The sequence below is a fragment of the Gigantopelta aegis genome, chromosome 3 (genome assembly GCF_016097555.1).
Source record: "Gigantopelta aegis isolate Gae_Host chromosome 3, Gae_host_genome, whole genome shotgun sequence".
In the NCBI taxonomy this organism is placed as follows: domain Eukaryota; kingdom Metazoa; phylum Mollusca; class Gastropoda; order Neomphalida; family Peltospiridae; genus Gigantopelta; species Gigantopelta aegis.
Genome location: NC_054701.1, coordinates 70,055,634 through 70,073,960, shown reverse-complemented (window position 1 = coordinate 70,073,960; position 18,327 = coordinate 70,055,634). Strand labels below are relative to the sequence as shown.

The 18,327-nt window shown below is 36.7% G+C and overlaps 1 protein-coding gene across 1 annotated transcript in view; it reads left to right on the top strand.

The window, feature by feature from the left end:
- LOC121368816 (protein unc-13 homolog D-like) overlaps nucleotides 1–18,327 on the top strand; it is a 58,584-nt gene that overhangs the window by 36,934 nt on the left and 3,323 nt on the right. Inside the window, exons 14-26 of the mRNA XM_041493562.1 lie at nucleotides 983–1,073; nucleotides 2,925–3,134; nucleotides 4,688–4,848; nucleotides 6,902–7,028; nucleotides 7,766–7,834; nucleotides 8,159–8,233; nucleotides 10,331–10,435; nucleotides 11,836–12,117; nucleotides 12,880–13,020; nucleotides 13,488–13,520; nucleotides 14,998–15,156; nucleotides 16,263–16,350; nucleotides 17,878–18,040. Coding sequence (XP_041349496.1) covers nucleotides 983–1,073; nucleotides 2,925–3,134; nucleotides 4,688–4,848; nucleotides 6,902–7,028; nucleotides 7,766–7,834; nucleotides 8,159–8,233; nucleotides 10,331–10,435; nucleotides 11,836–12,117; nucleotides 12,880–13,020; nucleotides 13,488–13,520; nucleotides 14,998–15,156; nucleotides 16,263–16,350; nucleotides 17,878–18,040 — 1,704 coding nt within the window. The remainder of the gene's footprint in view (nucleotides 1–982; nucleotides 1,074–2,924; nucleotides 3,135–4,687; nucleotides 4,849–6,901; nucleotides 7,029–7,765; nucleotides 7,835–8,158; nucleotides 8,234–10,330; nucleotides 10,436–11,835; nucleotides 12,118–12,879; nucleotides 13,021–13,487; nucleotides 13,521–14,997; nucleotides 15,157–16,262; nucleotides 16,351–17,877; nucleotides 18,041–18,327) is intronic.

Sequence of the window (18,327 nt, the reverse complement as noted above, 5' to 3'; positions counted from 1 at the left end):
CAGTGCGTGTTCACTCTGAGTTTCATCCAAGCCGCTTCAAGGCCCAGGTGCGCACATGCAAATTGTGCATAATCGTGTAAAACAATCTACACACAAAGTACGGTATCTCATTTTTACTCGTGAAACTAAAAATAACACTTTTCATCTTTATATATGAAAATATTATATACTGTATTTAATATATGATCCTTAACTTTTTTGGAGGAGTATACTACACCACTCCCATCGATATCCGACATTCTCTGATGTATTTATTCAGCTACTACATGTACATTGTAGGTGCAGGGCTCACCCTGTACATTTGCTAAGTTTTAAACAAAGTGGCTACAATTTGTATTCTTTGGCTAATAAAATATTCCTCAAATAAACCACATTTTAATCGTTTTCAAAGAAATACTATACTATAAATGAAAATTGGCTAAACAAAAAATCCTTCCAGTGTGAGCCCTGAGGTGCCACTGGCCTAAATTGCACAGTCTTGTATAAGCGAATTTGAGAAGATTAGAAAAGGAAACGAATATTTGTTGAATGACTGAAGTTACGGCTATTTGGTGGCTATGGCTATTTGGTCGATATGACTATTTGGTGATTATGGCTATTTGGTGATTATGGCTATTTCGTGATTATGACTATTTGGTGGTTATGGCTATTTAGTGATTATGGCTATTTGGTGGTTATGGCTATTTAGTGATTATGGCTATTTGGTGGGTATGGCTATTTGGTCGATATGACTATTTGGTGATTATGGCTATTTCGTGATTATGGCTATTTCGTGATTATGACTATTTGGTGGTTATGGCTATTTAGTGATTATGGCTATTTGGTGGTTATGGCTATTTGGTCGTTATGACTATTTGGTGGTTACAACTATTTAGTGATTATGGCTATGACTACTTGGTGGTTATGGCTATTTGGTATGTAATGTTTAGTTATTTTGACACTTAATTTATATAAAAGAATGCATGTTGGTTTTTAATTTTAGTGTTGCAATTCACCTATCAGAACTTGACATATGGAATACATCATTCAACCCACAGAAAGAACTTGCTGACCAGCTGCTTAAGAAACTGCAGGTTAGTACCACATGTACATGTATATACAGTTGAATCCTGTTGGCTTGAACCATGTTGGTGCTCAAGAAGTGTTTAACCCATCGGGTAGTTCGACCTAACCAGTCGGTCAACAACGTGTAAGTGTAACTCGGGACTTTGTTTTTGGTTTGAGCGTTGTGGTGTATTCGACCCCTTTCAAGTTCGACCCAACGAGATTCTACTGTATATATCCATATATATTTAGATCTTTTATATGCACCATTCCACAGACACTAATACATGTACATATCACAGACTGTGTTGCACCAGTTGTGAAGCACTGGCTGGAACAAAAAAAATAGCCCAATGGGCCTACTAATGGGAATCGATCCTAGATTGACCACATCAAGTGAATGCTGCTCCATTTTCAATGGAGTTCACAATATGTTACAATGGCAGCAAACACAGGACAGTCCTTTTACATACCATATTTTCCGGCCTATTATACACAACCCTTGAAATTAGGCAAAGTTCTGAACTACGTCCTTACATAAACCGCATCTTTAAATTAGCCTCGTTAAAACCAAGCCACAAACTGAATTACTGTTAGAGGCGGGTTTAGCTCATTGTTTGAGCTCTCACCTGAGGTGCTTGCATCACAGGATCAAACCACTTCGGTGGATCCATTCAACTGATTGGGGTTTTTGCTCGTTCCAACCAATGCACCACAACTGGTCAAAGTTTGTTTCTTTTGTTTAACAACACCACTGGAGCATATTGATTAATTAATCATTGGCTAGTGGATGTCACACACTTGGTAGCACATACCACAGCCTTTGTCCAGTTTAACACAACTGGTCAAAGACATTGATTTGTGCTTTCCAGTCTGTGGGAAAGTGCATATAAAGGATCCTTTGCTGCTAATGAAAAAATGTAGAGGGTTTTCTCTGATGACTATGAGTTAGAATTACCAAGTGTGTAACATCCCATAACCAATGATAGTTAATCAATCAATGTAGAGGGTTTTCTCTGATGACTATGAGTCAGAATTACCAAGTGTGTAACATCCCATAACCAATGATAGTTAATCAATCAATGTAGAGGGTTTTCTCTGATGACTATGAGTCAGAATTACCAAGTGTGTAACATCCCATAACCAATGATAGTTAATCAATCAATGTAGAGGGTTTTCTCTGATGACTATGAGTCGGAATTACCAAGTGTGTAACATCCCATAACCAATGATAGTTAATCAATCAATGTAGAGGGTTTCCTCTGATGACTATGAGTCAGAATTACCAAGTGTGTAACATCCCATAACCAATGATAGTTAATCAATCAATGTGCTCTAGTGATGTTGTGAAACAAAGCAAACTTAACTTCAATTACTGTTATTGATTGATTAATTGATTTTATCCTATAACTTATCCATGATATCCATGTCATAAACCCATGTGATAATTTGAATGTATTAACCCAGTTAATAATTGTATGCAAATTTGTATGGTCTCTAGGTAATGTGTAGCTGTGGATGGGTCATTTGCTTACAAGCCAACAAGACCTGTGTACCTGAGTGTAATGTTTTTAAAGATTTATTCAAAATGCATGTCGTTAAACTAATTTCTGCTAATCTTGATGATGTCATATTACCGATGGCAGCGAATTTAGTACTGTGATTTACTAAAAATTGAATTAAAATGTTATTTTAGAAGTGTTATAGAATAAATAGAATTCACTACTTGTGTTTTTCAATATGTAAAATATCAATCTTGTCTAGTTAATGGGTATTTGTCGAGGCCTCGACAAATACTGATTAACATAGACTTGATTGATATTTTCCATATTAAAAAACACTTGTGACGAATCCTCTGTTTATTTGACTTGTTATTTCAGGTGGACATTGAGTTATGGCTGACGGAAATGCTGGATTCAATAAAAATCCACAACAAAGTGAAGGACTCGGTGATTCCGAGAACGGAGAAGCTGTCCGAGGTGATTGCCTCGTTCGTGTCTCACTGCAGCCCGCTCGGCATCATCAAACAGTTCTACGACATGATCGGAGTCAACTACTACAGGGTGGTCGCCTTCAACACCGATAGAAAGGTACTGTACAGAGCACACACTCTTTTGTGAGTGAAGAAGAAATGTTTGTTTTGTTTAATGACACCACTGAAGCACATTGGTTAATTAATCATCGGCTATTGGATGTCAAACATTTGGCATTTCTGACTCGTACTCGGAGAAAACCCGCTACATTTTTCTTAATGCAGCCAAGGGATCTTTTATATGCACTTTCTCACAGACAGGAAAGCACATACGTACGACAACCTTTGACCAGTTGTGGTGCACTGGTTGGAATGAGAGAAAAAAACCAATCGGCTGAATGGATCCATCGAGGTGGTTCGATCCTGTGACGCAAGCACCTCAAGCGAGCACTCAACCGACTGAGCTAAATCCCTCCCCTGTGAGTGAGGAAGTGAGAAGTGAATTCTCCTTTCTCTGAAAAAAGAAAAGTTTAATATGGGCAAAGCAGATGGACATTTATCAATACATTTCAGAGTGGGTTTCTTTTATGCTCCATTGTCATTCGAAAAGGTTCCAAATTATACACTTGACCTAATATTTTATTAACAAATGCTAAGTGCTTTTGGTAATATAATTTTAGCAAAACAATTGAATATTTCTAATAACAATGCGATGGTGTTGACTAACATTTTGCCTGCTACTTTAGTGCCTGATACAGATTAAGAAATGAAAGTAAATATTTATTTAATGTAACTTCAGCATATTTTAAACTATGCCTTTTCAGTATTTAACATGTGATTAGCTTGACATTTGGCTAAGGAAGAGAAAAACCTGCAACTACATACATGTAAGCTACTTCCTTTGAAAATGATGCAAGAGGTCTTTTATATAGTATATGTATGTACCTTACCACGGATTGTACTGTAAACTCTAATTCATAAATAAATGTACAAGTTTTGTATTGTTATCGCAAAATTAAAAGTTATTTGTATTTACTGTACTTGATTTAAAGAGTATGTTTACTGAAAACTACTCTGAAATACTCGAGTCGAAGCAGGCTTATGACATGTGACCTATATTTTTGGTCAGTGACCAAAAATATAGATATTATCTAGTCATCATATTTTTCCAGTGTATATAGTGATTGCTGGATAAATACCAATATACCAAAAGTGGTGTACTAATTATGGGGTGTTGGTTGGATATGAGGGTGATCATACACACAAATGTTCTAATATTTGTGTGCACATGTACAAATGTAAGTTTAAATGAGTAGATAAAACATTTAATTGTTAGGTGTTAACAGGGTTTTGTACCTTTGGATATCAGTAGGCAATGTATAAAATGTTTTACCCTTTTTTTTAAATTGAGTTTGAATTTTAAAAAAATCATATTTGGTGTGGTGTGGGTAATTTTTGGCATGCTTACATCAGAGAAATGTTCAAGCACGCCTGTCATGGACACAACCTCTGACTTCGCCAAAGAGTTCTGTCAATAACAGGGATCATATTTGGTTATAAAACCATCATTAAATATTGATTACTTTTAAAAATGTTTTTAAACTCGGTTAATTTATTCCATAAAATAATTTTCACATAATTTTGAAGTTTTTAACATTTTTTTCCGGCTAGGTGACCTCGATTACACGTGCTCTGATGATCGAGATGGACAAGTATCAGCTGCGTTATCACAGGTTCACTGTCAACATCACTAAGAGTAGTCGCCTCACGCTCAGCCTCTACTTCTCATTACGAAACTTGTACAAGCTCATTCGTGATGGACTCACGGATAGGTAAGTAGGCCCCGAACCAGGATTATTTAACAGAGGGGGCCCCAAAAGCTGCTGTTGTTTTTGAAAATAGAATTTAAAGGTCCTGGACAGGTGATAGCGAAAGTGTTCTGTATTGTGATTGGTTAATTACATTCTTTTTCTGGGATCAAATAGACAATAACACCCGGAAAGCTAATGACGTCATTAGCAATTGGAACAGGCGGAGTTGACGATTCAAGGGTCTACAGTTAGATTATAGCCAGGTGTTTTTTTCAAGAAATACCAAATATACAGTTAGTTCCGTAGAAAAACGATTCAGTTTACAATGGACATAACCATATGGAGTTTTGAGATTTGGGGGTGTTATTGTCTATTTAACCCTGCAGATGTAATTTTTGACCAAATATATATTTATATATTGTTTGACCAAACATATAGGGAGAGGAGGGTGGGGGGCACATCCACCTGAATCCATGCTTGGTAAATGTTGGTTAATGAAGAAGCTTTTCAAAAGTAAATAGCTTCATTAAAACCAAGATCATTACTAGTAGTAAAGACAAGTGTATCCTAAAATACAGAAAAGTGACAATTTTAGTTTTAAAATGCTATTTTTGTCTAGCTGGGAAATAGATCCTACATTAATGTGGGGGTTTTTGTTTTTCACTACCTCAACCCCTTCCTCACCCATTGTTATATGCCTGTCTATGATGGGTCATATTATGGTATGGCGTTGTCCGTCTGTACGTCTGTCAACTTTTTCTTGTCTGAACCATATCTTGCATACAGATGCAGATAGGACCATCAACCTCACATGTAGGAACAAATTGGGATGGTGGTATGTCATGTCACTGTGACCTACTTTTCACAGTCTATTGCACATTACATGCGCATGTTGACAGAATTCACAATTTTGTTTGAAGTGATCTGGAACTGGCGCATCACCTGTATACATATTGAGAACAAACAAATTATTGCACCAGTGTATTCATCTTATGTCTCCCTCTCACTCTCTCACTTTCTCTCTATCTGTCTCCCATTATAACTTAAAAGCATTAATTCCACAATTCCTTATTTTCTGAACAGATAATTTTAATAAAATATAAACATTTGGTATGAATTACAAAAATTGGTAGGTAATTAAATTTTAGCTTCATAAGTATTGTTATATACCACAGCAGGTGGCTCAGTATCACTCTAGGAGCATGCATATATTTTAAAAACATTTCGGGGGGGGGGGGGGGGGGCGGCTTACAGTGCCCCACTGGACCCCCAGCTGAATTATTACAAATTTCTTCCATTTTTCTCGTTTCGCTTGACTTCAGACATTTTTTTTAATTTCCTGTTGATATCCCTGACATAACAGTAAATCCTTGTCCGGACCATATCTTGCATACAGATGCACACAGGACCATCAAACCTCACATGTAGGAACAACTTGGGATGGTTGTGTGTCATGTACTGTTACTAGGTCACTGTGACCTACTTTTCACGGTCTGCTGCACATAATTGTAAATCCTTGTCCAGATTGTATCTTGCATACAGGACCATCAAACCTTACATGTAGGAACAATTTGGTGTGGCGGTGTGTCACATATAATTTCTAGGTCACTGTAATACAAATAAATAAATAATTTGTCTATATTCTGAATATCAGGAAAATCACCTTCTCTGATGGATACAGTATCATCAGTAGTTGGTCCAAAGCAAACTGTTCATCCATCCCATTGCAAACATTTCATATAATTAGAATTAAATCATACCCGTAACATATTCATTAATATCTATCGTTTTCCATCAAACTCCTGATGGTCATATCATGTACCTCACCAGTACTTTTGTTATAGTCTAGATATAGTCCTGAAAACATGGTGATATTCACTGTTTAAGCATTGGTTATTAGGTGTCAAAGGTATAATTGTGTATTAATGATATATTGCTGGTAATAAGTAATTACTATGGGTCACATTATGGGAATAATTAGGAATATTGCATTTGTATTTTCAATACTGGTATCAATGCTCCTATTTTAAATTTTATAATCAATTTAATGTTGCATCTATGATTGTGTTTGCAGGGACATGTTCCGTTTGACTATTAGTCAGTATCAGTCATGGTTCCAGAACTCACTGGTGTTTTGGATAATGACCTTCAAGACTGAATGCACGTCTCGGATGGAGAAGGCACTAGAAATTGACAAGGATGTAAGTATTCACTTCATTGTAAACTAATGTAACAGATAAAGACATGTGCAAGGCGGAATCAAAGGAGGGGACCAGGAGGACCTGTCACCCCCTATAAAATTAAAGGGGCCCTTTTTGAACAATGACTGAATGTATGCCTCAGAATGAGGAGGCACTAGAGATCAATAAGGATGTAAGTATTTACTTCATTGTAAATTAATGAAAGAGATGAAGACATTTACAAGGGTGGAACCAAAGGAGGGAACCAAGGGGACCTGTCCCTGCTATAAAATTAAAGGGGCCCTTTTTGAACAATTTCTTTACAATTTTCAATTAAGTGACATTTTGCCTTTGATCCCCTCTAAAATATTTCCTGGGTCCAAACCAAGGAATAACCAGCCAGGTGAGCCAGGCAGCATGCAGTGAGACCACTGTAAAGTGGACAGCACACCTCAGCAGTGGCTAGAGCTTCTAGGCATTTTTTTTTGGTGAATTTTGTCAAATGTATGGATTGATCCCCTTCAACAAACTCACTAAGGGTTTCCCCATTACAAACATGGAAAAGAACATAAAATAGTTTTCACTATCAATTAAAACTTAACTAGTCGCAGTAGTGGGTATTTTTATTATATTTAACATGAAATCGATGTTTGTTAAGCAGTATGCTGAGATGTCATTAAAGAAATATTCCATTTTATTATAGGTCTTTTTTAAATCATGTCTGCAGGTATACTAATTTACCCACTTCTCTTTTACAGATGGTTGTTGTGACGTCTTTGGTCAAATTTTCTAATTCATCAGTGGATGTGCTTTCATGTTTTGCAGTGGTATGTTGTTTTGAAAACTGCTATCAAATTAATCTACATTCTACCACAATTTTGTTTGGTTTTCTTCTGACACGGGAAATAACTCTTTTTCTTAACATAGTATAATTTCTAGTGAAATTATTTTTTGAAAGACAGTACTAAGAATTCTTATTGAAATATTGAATATTATTAACTGTATAAAATAATTAATTTAAAGATATAATACCATTTGTTCCTTTAAAGCTGCATTAAATATGTTTGTTTTGTTTTTTATTGTTTTTTTATCTTTAGTTATGATCTTTAAAAAAATATGTTGCTTGAATGTTCTGTTAAAAATAATTTCAGATAATTGAAGAATGGAACCGAATAGGATTTAATGACCCAGATTCCACCATCATGGGAATCACAAAGATAACAGATGTAGGTTTTAATACGAATTCCAACATTCAGTTGTATGAGGGGTGGGATGTAGTCCTGTGGTAAAGTGCTCGCTTGATGTGTGGTTGGTTTAGGATCAATCCCTCTAGGTGACCCCCATTGGGCTATTTCTCGTTCCAGCCAGTGCTCCACAACTGGTGTAACAGAGGCCATGGTATGTACTCTTCTGTCTGTGGGATGGTGCATATAAAAGATCCCTTGCTGCTAATTGAAGAGAGTATTCAATAATAATAATAATAATAAAATTCTTTATTTTCAGAGGGTAAACACATTCAGTACAAGGTGACTGGTCTCCCATGAGGCCCTCTCTAATCTATACATGATATTATACATACATACATTCAAAGAAACAACATCATCATACATGTAATATGTATAGCATGAGGAACAATAGCACATATTATGAATATATAAATAATATTTAAATCAATTTGTTAAGAAACTTGAGTCAGTGATAACTCAATACATCATAATTATTTTAACAAACACAAAATCAACAACAAAGGTATATCTTAAAATTGATTATTATTTGAATAGTGCTTAAAATAACTGGATTTGAATGAGGCGAGGGATTGAGAATATTTTATCTTTGAAGGTAGTGTGTTCCACAGTTTAGCTCCCCTGCATGAAAAACTATGGCGATAAAATTCTGTTCTTGGTTTTAATTCATAAAGGTGATTATGTTGAGTTGACCTCAGATTTAAGGAGTGAATTTCTGAAGTTGTTTGAAACATTGTTTCTAGATATGATGGAGATAGTTTGTTGAGGACTTTGTAGACAAACTGGCAGGTTCTAAAGTCAATTCTCTCTTTGATTTTAAGCCATTTGAGAGAGCTAATTATTTCTGCAGTGGACATTTCTTTGCTTTTTTCAGTAATAAGTCTTGCAGCTTGATTTTGGATTTTTTGAAGTTTTCTATAGAATGTTTTGAACAGGTTCCCCAAATTGTGGAGCAATAGTCTAAGTGAGGTAATATGTAAGAGCTGTAGAATATTAATCTGGTCTTTTGGTCAAGATATTTTCTGTTTTGTCGAAAAATGTATAATAAATAAGAAGATTTTTTAATAATGGCATTTATGTGGTTAGCCCATGTCAGTGTTGGGTCAATGTGTACACCAAGAAGTTTTTCAGAAGTGGAACATTGCACTGGTATGTGATCTACATATACAGTCAATGCTGTTGAGGTTTCTGCAATCGAGGTCAGTTTTTTAGAAGAACCAATAAGCATGATTTTAGTTTTATTTAAGTTAAGAGACATCTTATTATGGTTGCACCAAAGACTCACCTCATTCAAATCTAACTGGACATGTTTTTCTAACAGAGATATGTCATCAGCTACAGATGTGGAGCTTACATCATCAGCAAACAGATCCATGACACAATGCTTTGCATAGAGTGGCAGATCATTGATATATAATGAAGTGGCAACAGTGGGTTTCCTCTATCAATATCTGTGTGGTCCATAACCTTGTCTGATGCCATATAACCGTAAATAAAATTTGTTGAGTGTGTCGTTAAATAAAACATTCCTTCCTTCCCAGTAGTATGATACTCGGCAGTCAATGTGTTCTTTTGTGCTTGTGCTGGGATGTCATTAATTATGCACTGTATTCCATTAGAGGTATCTACTTTAACTTGACTACAACTTTAAAGACAAATAATGTTTAAAAATTAATCTTCACATTTTTTAATGTCCTTTATGTCAAGGGAGATAAGTATTTAAAGTTTGTCTGCCCACCCATTCTCTCACCCCTTCAGGCTGTTGGTGCTCTCTTGCACTTGCCAGTGTGGGTGGACCCTCCTCCCTCCCTCCCACCCACCCACCCAAACCCATGACAGGCATGCGCTACAACAACTTGCTTTGAATGTGCACTTTAAACCCTATGACCTGACCTAACCCATTTTCTTTAATGCAACATTCTTTTCGCACTATTGCTAAATGACATCAAACAGTCATGAACAATTTTGTAAATTGTAAAGCATATTATATTAAATAGTTTGTATTTTTATTTTGCAGTTTGTTTTTTGTATATTTATTTTGAAGATTGGTATTTCTCAATGTTGTTATCTATATTTCAGCTGATATGTGATGGAATCCGACTGTACGTTGAAAAGATTCATTGTATTTTAGAGAGAAACTGTTACTATGATTCAAATGAGGCACAGTTTGATGTCACAGACCGGGTAATCTAGCATTCACAATCTTTTTATTTTCTTATATCAAGAGGAATGGGTAAAACAAACTCCATTTTAAATTTTAAAAATCTTCACTCTAGGACTAACTCTAGGGCCTAATTTGGCTTTCAGTGGCCCAAATTGTATCACCAATTGTATTATAGGAGACATTTCATTTCAACTTATTTTTTTGCTTAAATCCAATTAAGGTTCAAGCACGCTGTCCTAGGCACACACCTCGGCTATCTGGGCTGTCTGTCCAGGACAGTCGGTTAGATGTTAGTTGGTTAGTGAGAGAGAAGATGGTGTAGTGGCCTTACACCTACCCATTGGGCCCTTAAGAACTCGCTCTGGGTAGTAGTCCGATGGCTTAAACACTACGCCGCTGAGGCCGTTTATAAGAGACATGCGAAAATGTATTACTTTTATACCCTGCCAAAAAAGGTATACATGCATATCGTTCTCTTTTAAACCTTTGCAAATAAGATCTAAAGGAAACTGAACAATGGCATATCATTGGAAGAAATCATAAGGTTTTAGTTTTTTTGTTATCCGATTCCTACCTAGATTCTAGTTTGAATATGTCTTACCAAATATCATACATGCACATGCCTAAACACCTGCATTTATTATAAACTAGGGGCGGGACGCAGCCCCGTGGTAAAGCCCTCGCTCGATGCGCTGTTGGTCTGGGATTGATCCCAGTCGGTGGGCCCATTGGGCTATATGTCATTCCAACCAGTGCACCACGACTGGTATATCAAAGGCTGTGGTATGTACTACCCTGTCTGTGGGATAGTGCATATAAAAGATCCCTTGCTGCTAATTGAAAAGAGTAGCCCATGAAGTGGCGACAACAGGTTTCCTTCCTCAATATCTGTGTGGTCCTTAACCATATGTCCAACGCTATATATAACCGTAAATAAAATGTGTTGAGTGTGTCGTTAAATAAAACATTTTCTTTCTTTCTTTTATTATACACTACTAAATAGATATATGGCTATTTAGAGAGTTTACATATTTTATTAAAGTAATATTTAAAAAAAATTAAATTATTTATCTAAGGAATTCAGCCTGATGTGTCAAATTATAACTTACAATGTTCTATTATTTTTAATAGGTGTGCATTACACTCAACAACATAGAGCATGTGCGAAAACATTGCTTTCTTTCTTTTATTATAAACTACTAAATATATACATGGCTATTTAGAGAGTTACTGCAGATAAATGTATATTATATGGTTATTTTTGCTCTGCCCATATGCGGGTGTTATGCAAATAAATTCTTCTTATTATTATTCTTCATTTCCTTAAAGTAATATTATAAAAAATTTAAAATTATTTATCTAAGGAATTCAGCCTGATGTGTCAAATTATAACTTACAATGTTCTATTATTTTTTAATAGGTGTGCATTACACTCAACAACATAGAGCATGTGCGAAAGTACCTCAGTGAGTTACCCGAGCACCTACACTGGAACGATGTTACCGAGCTTATGTCCGTGTCGCATGAAGACGAAAACATCGGCAAGAAGTCGCTGGTCACCCTGAACCGTCTGATCAGCACCACCCAGCAGGACATCCTGTTCAAGAGCTCCTTCCTCCTACAGGAGATAGCCTTCAGGATGAAAGTCAATATTCAGAAACAGATGGAGACCTTTGTCTTAAAGGCACCAGAAAAAGTATCGGTGAGTTTTGCTAAACACACTGTTTAATTGACTGGTATAGCGCATTGGCAAAAGAAGTGCAAAACTCATGTTCGTGCAGTTATGGATGTCGGTTTTCTAAGTCACACGATAATATTTGGACCACGTCAAGCATTTGTAACAATAAGAGTATTTACAGACTGGAATTATATTAGTATGTTACTGGTTGGGCTGTATCTGTGGAATGCATTTTTGATGTACATGTAACCTGCTGTAAAGAATATGAATGTTTATTTAATATATCAGAACATTTTTAAGCTATGACTATTTGGAGTGTAATATTAAGGATTTTTAACACTTTGTATTGTATGTGTATGTGTGTCTGTGAGAAACAGAGAGAGAGGGGGCGGGGGGTTGGGAGTGGAAACCTACTGCTACCACATAGACTATTAACAATAAAACAACAAGAAATATTTTATAGACACTTTTCTATAGGCAAGAAAGTACACACCACAGCATTTGAGGTGCCAATAAATTAAAAAGACCACATACTTATAAAAGCAAGTTATATTTGATCTGTACAATATCGTATCAAAATTAAGTTTGCTCTGCAGTTATCTGTTGTTGTTGCTGATGATTAATTCTCATTCTGCATCTATCATACTAGGTTTTTGTAATTTGAAGATGTCGTAGGACGAGTTCTTTACTTAAGCTGTAAGCATGCTGACCAATTCCACCCAGTGAATAATGACACTGTAATAATCTTAAAATTTCATTTGCACACTTTTCTGTTGGTTTTTCCAGTCTGTGGATGATACACTTGAGTACTTGTCGACCAATTTACGAACTCTTCAAGACCGACTGTCGTCCACCATTTACCCAAACATGGTGGAGCATCTCTGGGGCGTCATGCTGCTGCTGCTTGAAGACAACATGATGATTGGTGTAAGACTTGGACATTTGCATTTTAACTTGATTAAATTTCCTGCATACCATAGTCCAATTAACATTCAAGCAAGCAGTGCAAAGCATGCAGATAATCTACCCCCTCCCCCACCCCCAATACAAAATCCTGGCTATGCTAGTATTTATTTTTGATATATTTTCCCATTTTGGTTTTCTGAGTCGCATTTTTCAACTATAGCAATAGAAATAAAACTTATATTGATATTTTATGTTAGAATATGTTTTTCTAATTTAGTTTTTTCAGTAGCATTTTTCACCGACAGCAATAGAAAGAAATCAAACTTTTATTATTATTTTTTATCAGAATTTGTTTTTCTTCTAATTTTGTTTTTTGCATAGCATTTGTCAACTATTTATTAATATAAATTTTATTTCTATTGCTGTAGCAATAGAAATAAAATTTATATTAATAATTTATTATATCAGAATTTTTTTCTTTTATACAGAGACCCATTGAGTACTATGAGTACATGCAAAAGGTGAGTTTACTAATAAAATAACAACACAAGAAGAGTTTTCAATCAAACTAAACCTTACAATACAGTGGCTTAGGAAAAACCAAAAAGTGTGTGGGGGGGGGGGGGGGGGCACACTTTTATATTTACACACTTTTACACTATTATAAAGCAAATATAAAGCAAAGTATCTGAAAAGTGGGGAGCACATGCTGATTTGCATAATCCATGTAGAAAATTAAGTATTTCCTTTTGTACACATTGGAAAAACATTGTAACAATTTGCTTTTTGCGAGTCATGAATGAAAGTGAAACATTTATTTCATTGATAAATTTTAAGTTCTTGACCAAGACCCCATTCCATGAAAGAATCGTAGGTAAGGTTAACTGTAGTGACTTAAGATGAGTTTTACAAATGGTACCGTAAACTTTACAGTCATTCCACAAAGCAACCTTGGGGTAGTCGTAAGTACCCCTTTAATGATTAAAATCTTCTTTGCGAACAAGTGCGAATTAGTTAAATAATAAATTAGTTACGGACTTTTCGGAACATGTTGGATGTATTCATTGGTATCAGAGATCCATAAAGTAACTTTGTCAGTTTATTTACTAAGCAATAATTGCCGAATGCATAAAACATGAGAGTTATCTCCCATGAGAGTTATTTCGTGTGACAGTCGTATGGCCTAGAATGTTTTTCATAGAACGCTGACTTTCATAAAAGGTACTTGGTATATATTAGATCCATTTTTACACAAAAAGTTAGTATCCTTCGAAAATTATCAAATCATCGTATAACTGCCATTTGACAGCTATGTTAGTGGCTTACAAAAGCCTTGTTTCACAATAATTTACAATGATAATAAACTACACCACGTCATGGAACAGGCTGGTGATCATAGAAATAAATTAAGGTCGCGATGGTAGGTATTTACAGCGATAGTAGTGCTAAGATCACTTCATGGAACGGGGCCCAGGACCCAATTTCACAAAACATCGTAAGCCTAGTTTTGCACGTAAATGTAAATCTACGACTAAACTGGCTACATTTTTTCATTAATAGCAAGGGATTTTTTAAATGCACCATCCCAGACAGGATAGCACATACCACGGCCTTTGATATACCAGTCGTGGTGCACTGGCTGGAACGAGAAATAGCCCAATGGGCCCACCGATGGGAATCGATCCTAGACCGACCACACATCAAGTGAGCACTTTACCACTTGGCTACATCTTCCCTTTCTCCCCCCCCCCCCCCCCACCACCCCCCCCCCCCCCCCCCCCCCCCCCCCCCCCCCCCCCCCCCCCCCCCCCCCCCCCCCCCCCCACCCCCCCCACCCCCCACCCCCCCCCCCCTCCCCCCCCCCCCCCCCCCCCCCCCCCCCCCCCAATTCCACTGATAATGATAGATCATGCAACCATCACACTTCAGGCAGGCGCTCTATCACAGAACTACATCGCACCCAACATTTATTGTGAATCTCACCATGTATTTATTCAGCACTTGCACTCACTGTCGTCGTTTTTCGTGAACTGTGGTCTACCCGAGACGAAGAAACACTCGTTTAACTACAGTGACCTGGTACTCAGATTGGACGACAACTGTCTCACAACAGAAAAACTCATGCTGCAGTATTTCAAGGATCTAGCAGATCAACCGGTAAGAAATTCTCTTGAGAATCTTTTCTTCTTTTTTTTCATAATTACTAATGGTAATTAGTGTCATTTGTTTTTTTGTCAATCTAAGGTCATTGTTCTTAGCCAATCAGAATACGGTATTTGCTTAATTAGCATTAACTGCGGACCCAGTGTGGTGGTAAAAATAGACACTGGTTTTTAGTTCATACTTGCCTTGGATACTTCAGAGAAATACTGCAGGCATGAAATTGAAAACAATGTTACACACTGTTATTGTTAGACTGCTAAATCTCACTGGTGGTAAAATATTGTGTTACATTTGTGTTTAATTATCTGCAGGAGGTATGACCTTTTAAATGAACTTTGAGCAAACTTGCAATTTCATGTTATTTATAAGGTGACGAAGTTGGGGGTGGGCTTATTTACGAATGAGGGCCTAATTTCTTAAATGCTATCAAAACGGAGGTGGGCTTATTCAAAGACATGGGCTTATTTCCGGTCAAATACGGTAATTATAAAGATGCCCAAGGACTGAAGGCAGGAATGTTTTATTTAATGACACACTCAACACATTTACCGGCCTCAATGGTGTCGTGGTTAGGCCATTGTACACAAGGCTGGTAGGTACGGGTTCGCAACCTGGTACTGGCTCTCACCCAGAGTGAGTTTTAACAACTAACCCACTGTCCTGGACAGACAGCCCAGATAGCTGAGGTTTGTGTCCAGGACAGTGTGCTTGAACCTTAATTGGATATAAGCATGAAAATAATTTTAAATGAAATGAACACATTTTAATTAAGGTTATATGGTTAGGAACCACACAGGTAATGAGAATGGTAACCTGCTGCCACCACACAATGGGCTTCTCTTTCCGATTAGCAGAAAGGGGTCTTTTATATGTAGCATCCCAGTGACAGGATAGTGTATACCACAGCCTTTATTACACCAGTTGTGGACCACTGCCTGGAAGAAAAAATAGCCCCAAAAATCCAACAACAATTCTTTCTTTTTTAATATTGAAAGAAAATAAGGAAAAACAACAAAAGAAATAAACATTGCAGAGATTATTAATTTAGTTTAACTTTAAGATAACAGCATTAAACATACAGCTTATTATTATTTGTTTAGGACACACCAACAGAATATTTGGGTCATCTTGCAGTGAAAGTTGCATTTGTGGAGGAAACTAGAGAAATGGTCTCTATATATATCAAAGGTAAGTTTGTGATAATGAATTCTATGTACAGCCGATTACTGAACACCGTTTTCGTGCCTACATCCAATTAAGGTTCAGGCATGTCCACCTTGAAAATACAGCCTCTATCTTGCTAGTGACAGCCGGGGAGGGGGAGGAGATACTTCGGAGGTGAGCGGAATTTGGAATAAAAATTTGGTGAAAACCCTAAATTAGTCTACACATGTCCAAAAAAAATTTAAGAGGCCAAAACGTAAATAATAGACTGCTTAGCGAAAGTGACTTGAGATGAATTTAGCAATTTAGATGGGATGCCAAAAGAAAATGTCTTGGAATATTTACAAAACAAAGAGAGAAAAAACCCATAGGTCTTTGACGGGTAGCCGCAAAGGTTTAAAGTCCGATCTCAGCCCTAGTATGGAGGATAGGTTTGGCAGAAGGGATGACACATCATGGTAGAGAGAGAGTGAGTGAGTGAGTGAGTTTGTTGTGAAGAGCCTTCTTGAATCCAAACATACTCTACTCTTGGCAAAGCTGCAGTAGTCCTTGGCGAAGATCATCTTCCGCATGTAGTGAATGGTGATGATTTTCATCGCTGGCAGTAACTGTTGTACAGCTCATTCATGCAGACCGTGATCACCTGAGCATTCATTAAAATCCACACAATTCAAATGTTGCACATGTTGCGAGTGCGAATAATTTTTACATGCTCATATACCATTAGAGTTTCGAGCATGTCCGTCCCGGGGCCTGTCTCTGCAGAGCCAGGAGCTTGTCCCGGGACAGAAAAAAATAAATTTAAGCAGACAATTTTGAAATTTACATCTAAAAATTAAATAGTGGGCCTTTAAAATTTTGATGCGCATCTCTAATTAATATAATTAATAAAGAAAATTCTACTCATTGGGTGGTCAAAAAGAAATTAGATAAGATCGGTGGCCTGACTTGGGATGGAGGGAGTGGAGGGGTATTGTTGAAAATGGCAGAATTTCGAAAATAGCAATTAGTAAAAAAGTTAATAGAATTTAAAAAAAGAAAGAAAAGTTACAAGCCAAAAATAAAAATAATTGACTGCTTGGTCGAATATTTATATAATTTGGAGCATTTTAGGAGGACAGTCCAAAAATAAATAAGAAAAAGAAGAGAGAATCGGACTATTTAATAATGTTAAAAAAAGAAAGTAATTTTTACATAAACTTTTGAACGAATGTCTAAAAGTTTAAAGTCCGATCTATATGTCCACGTGAGTGGCCTCGTTAAGGCCATTAGGGTGCACAGCTTGTAGGGACGAGATGGGTTGCATCCCGTCAAGAAAACCCCTAGATTGACAGTCAATAGACGTTGAAGGTGTAGTTCTGTGCTGAAATACAGATCTTGAGAAGCCGGATCCGTCTGATCGAGAGAGATAATCAGTTGCAAACCTAAGTTAGAACACAAATTGTACAGCATACAATAACTGCAGAGTTAATTTTGTTACCACCTATTGCTCTTAGATTCTGAGGAACAAAATCTATTACTGGATAACACAATTGTATTGTCTTGTTTCAGTGATGCAAGCAAGAGATCTTCCAGGGCTTGACCCCTCAGGGCTGAGTGACCCCTATGTGGTAGTAAGTCTGCAGCCACACAGCATGTTTGAGGCAATAAAACCTCAGAAGACAAAAGTCGTGGAGAAAACATTGCAGCCAGTTTTCAATGCAACATTTACATTGTAAGTATACATTTGATATATAGAGATTATTACATGACCTTGTGTGTTGTACTGATTTTACGAAACGAGTGTCAGGATTCTTGTATTGCCCAAGGTTACAACCGATAGAAAAACTGCATGTAAGGCATTTGACTATAAAATTAGCTGTTGATGTTGTAATTGCAGAAAAATTTGTCAGGGATTCATAACATACTCGTATTACCTCCGTCATGTCATTTTGACAGTTATAAGTGAGATGAAAAAAGGATGGAGGCGTTTTATGGAAATTATGAGTTATGTAAGTTTCA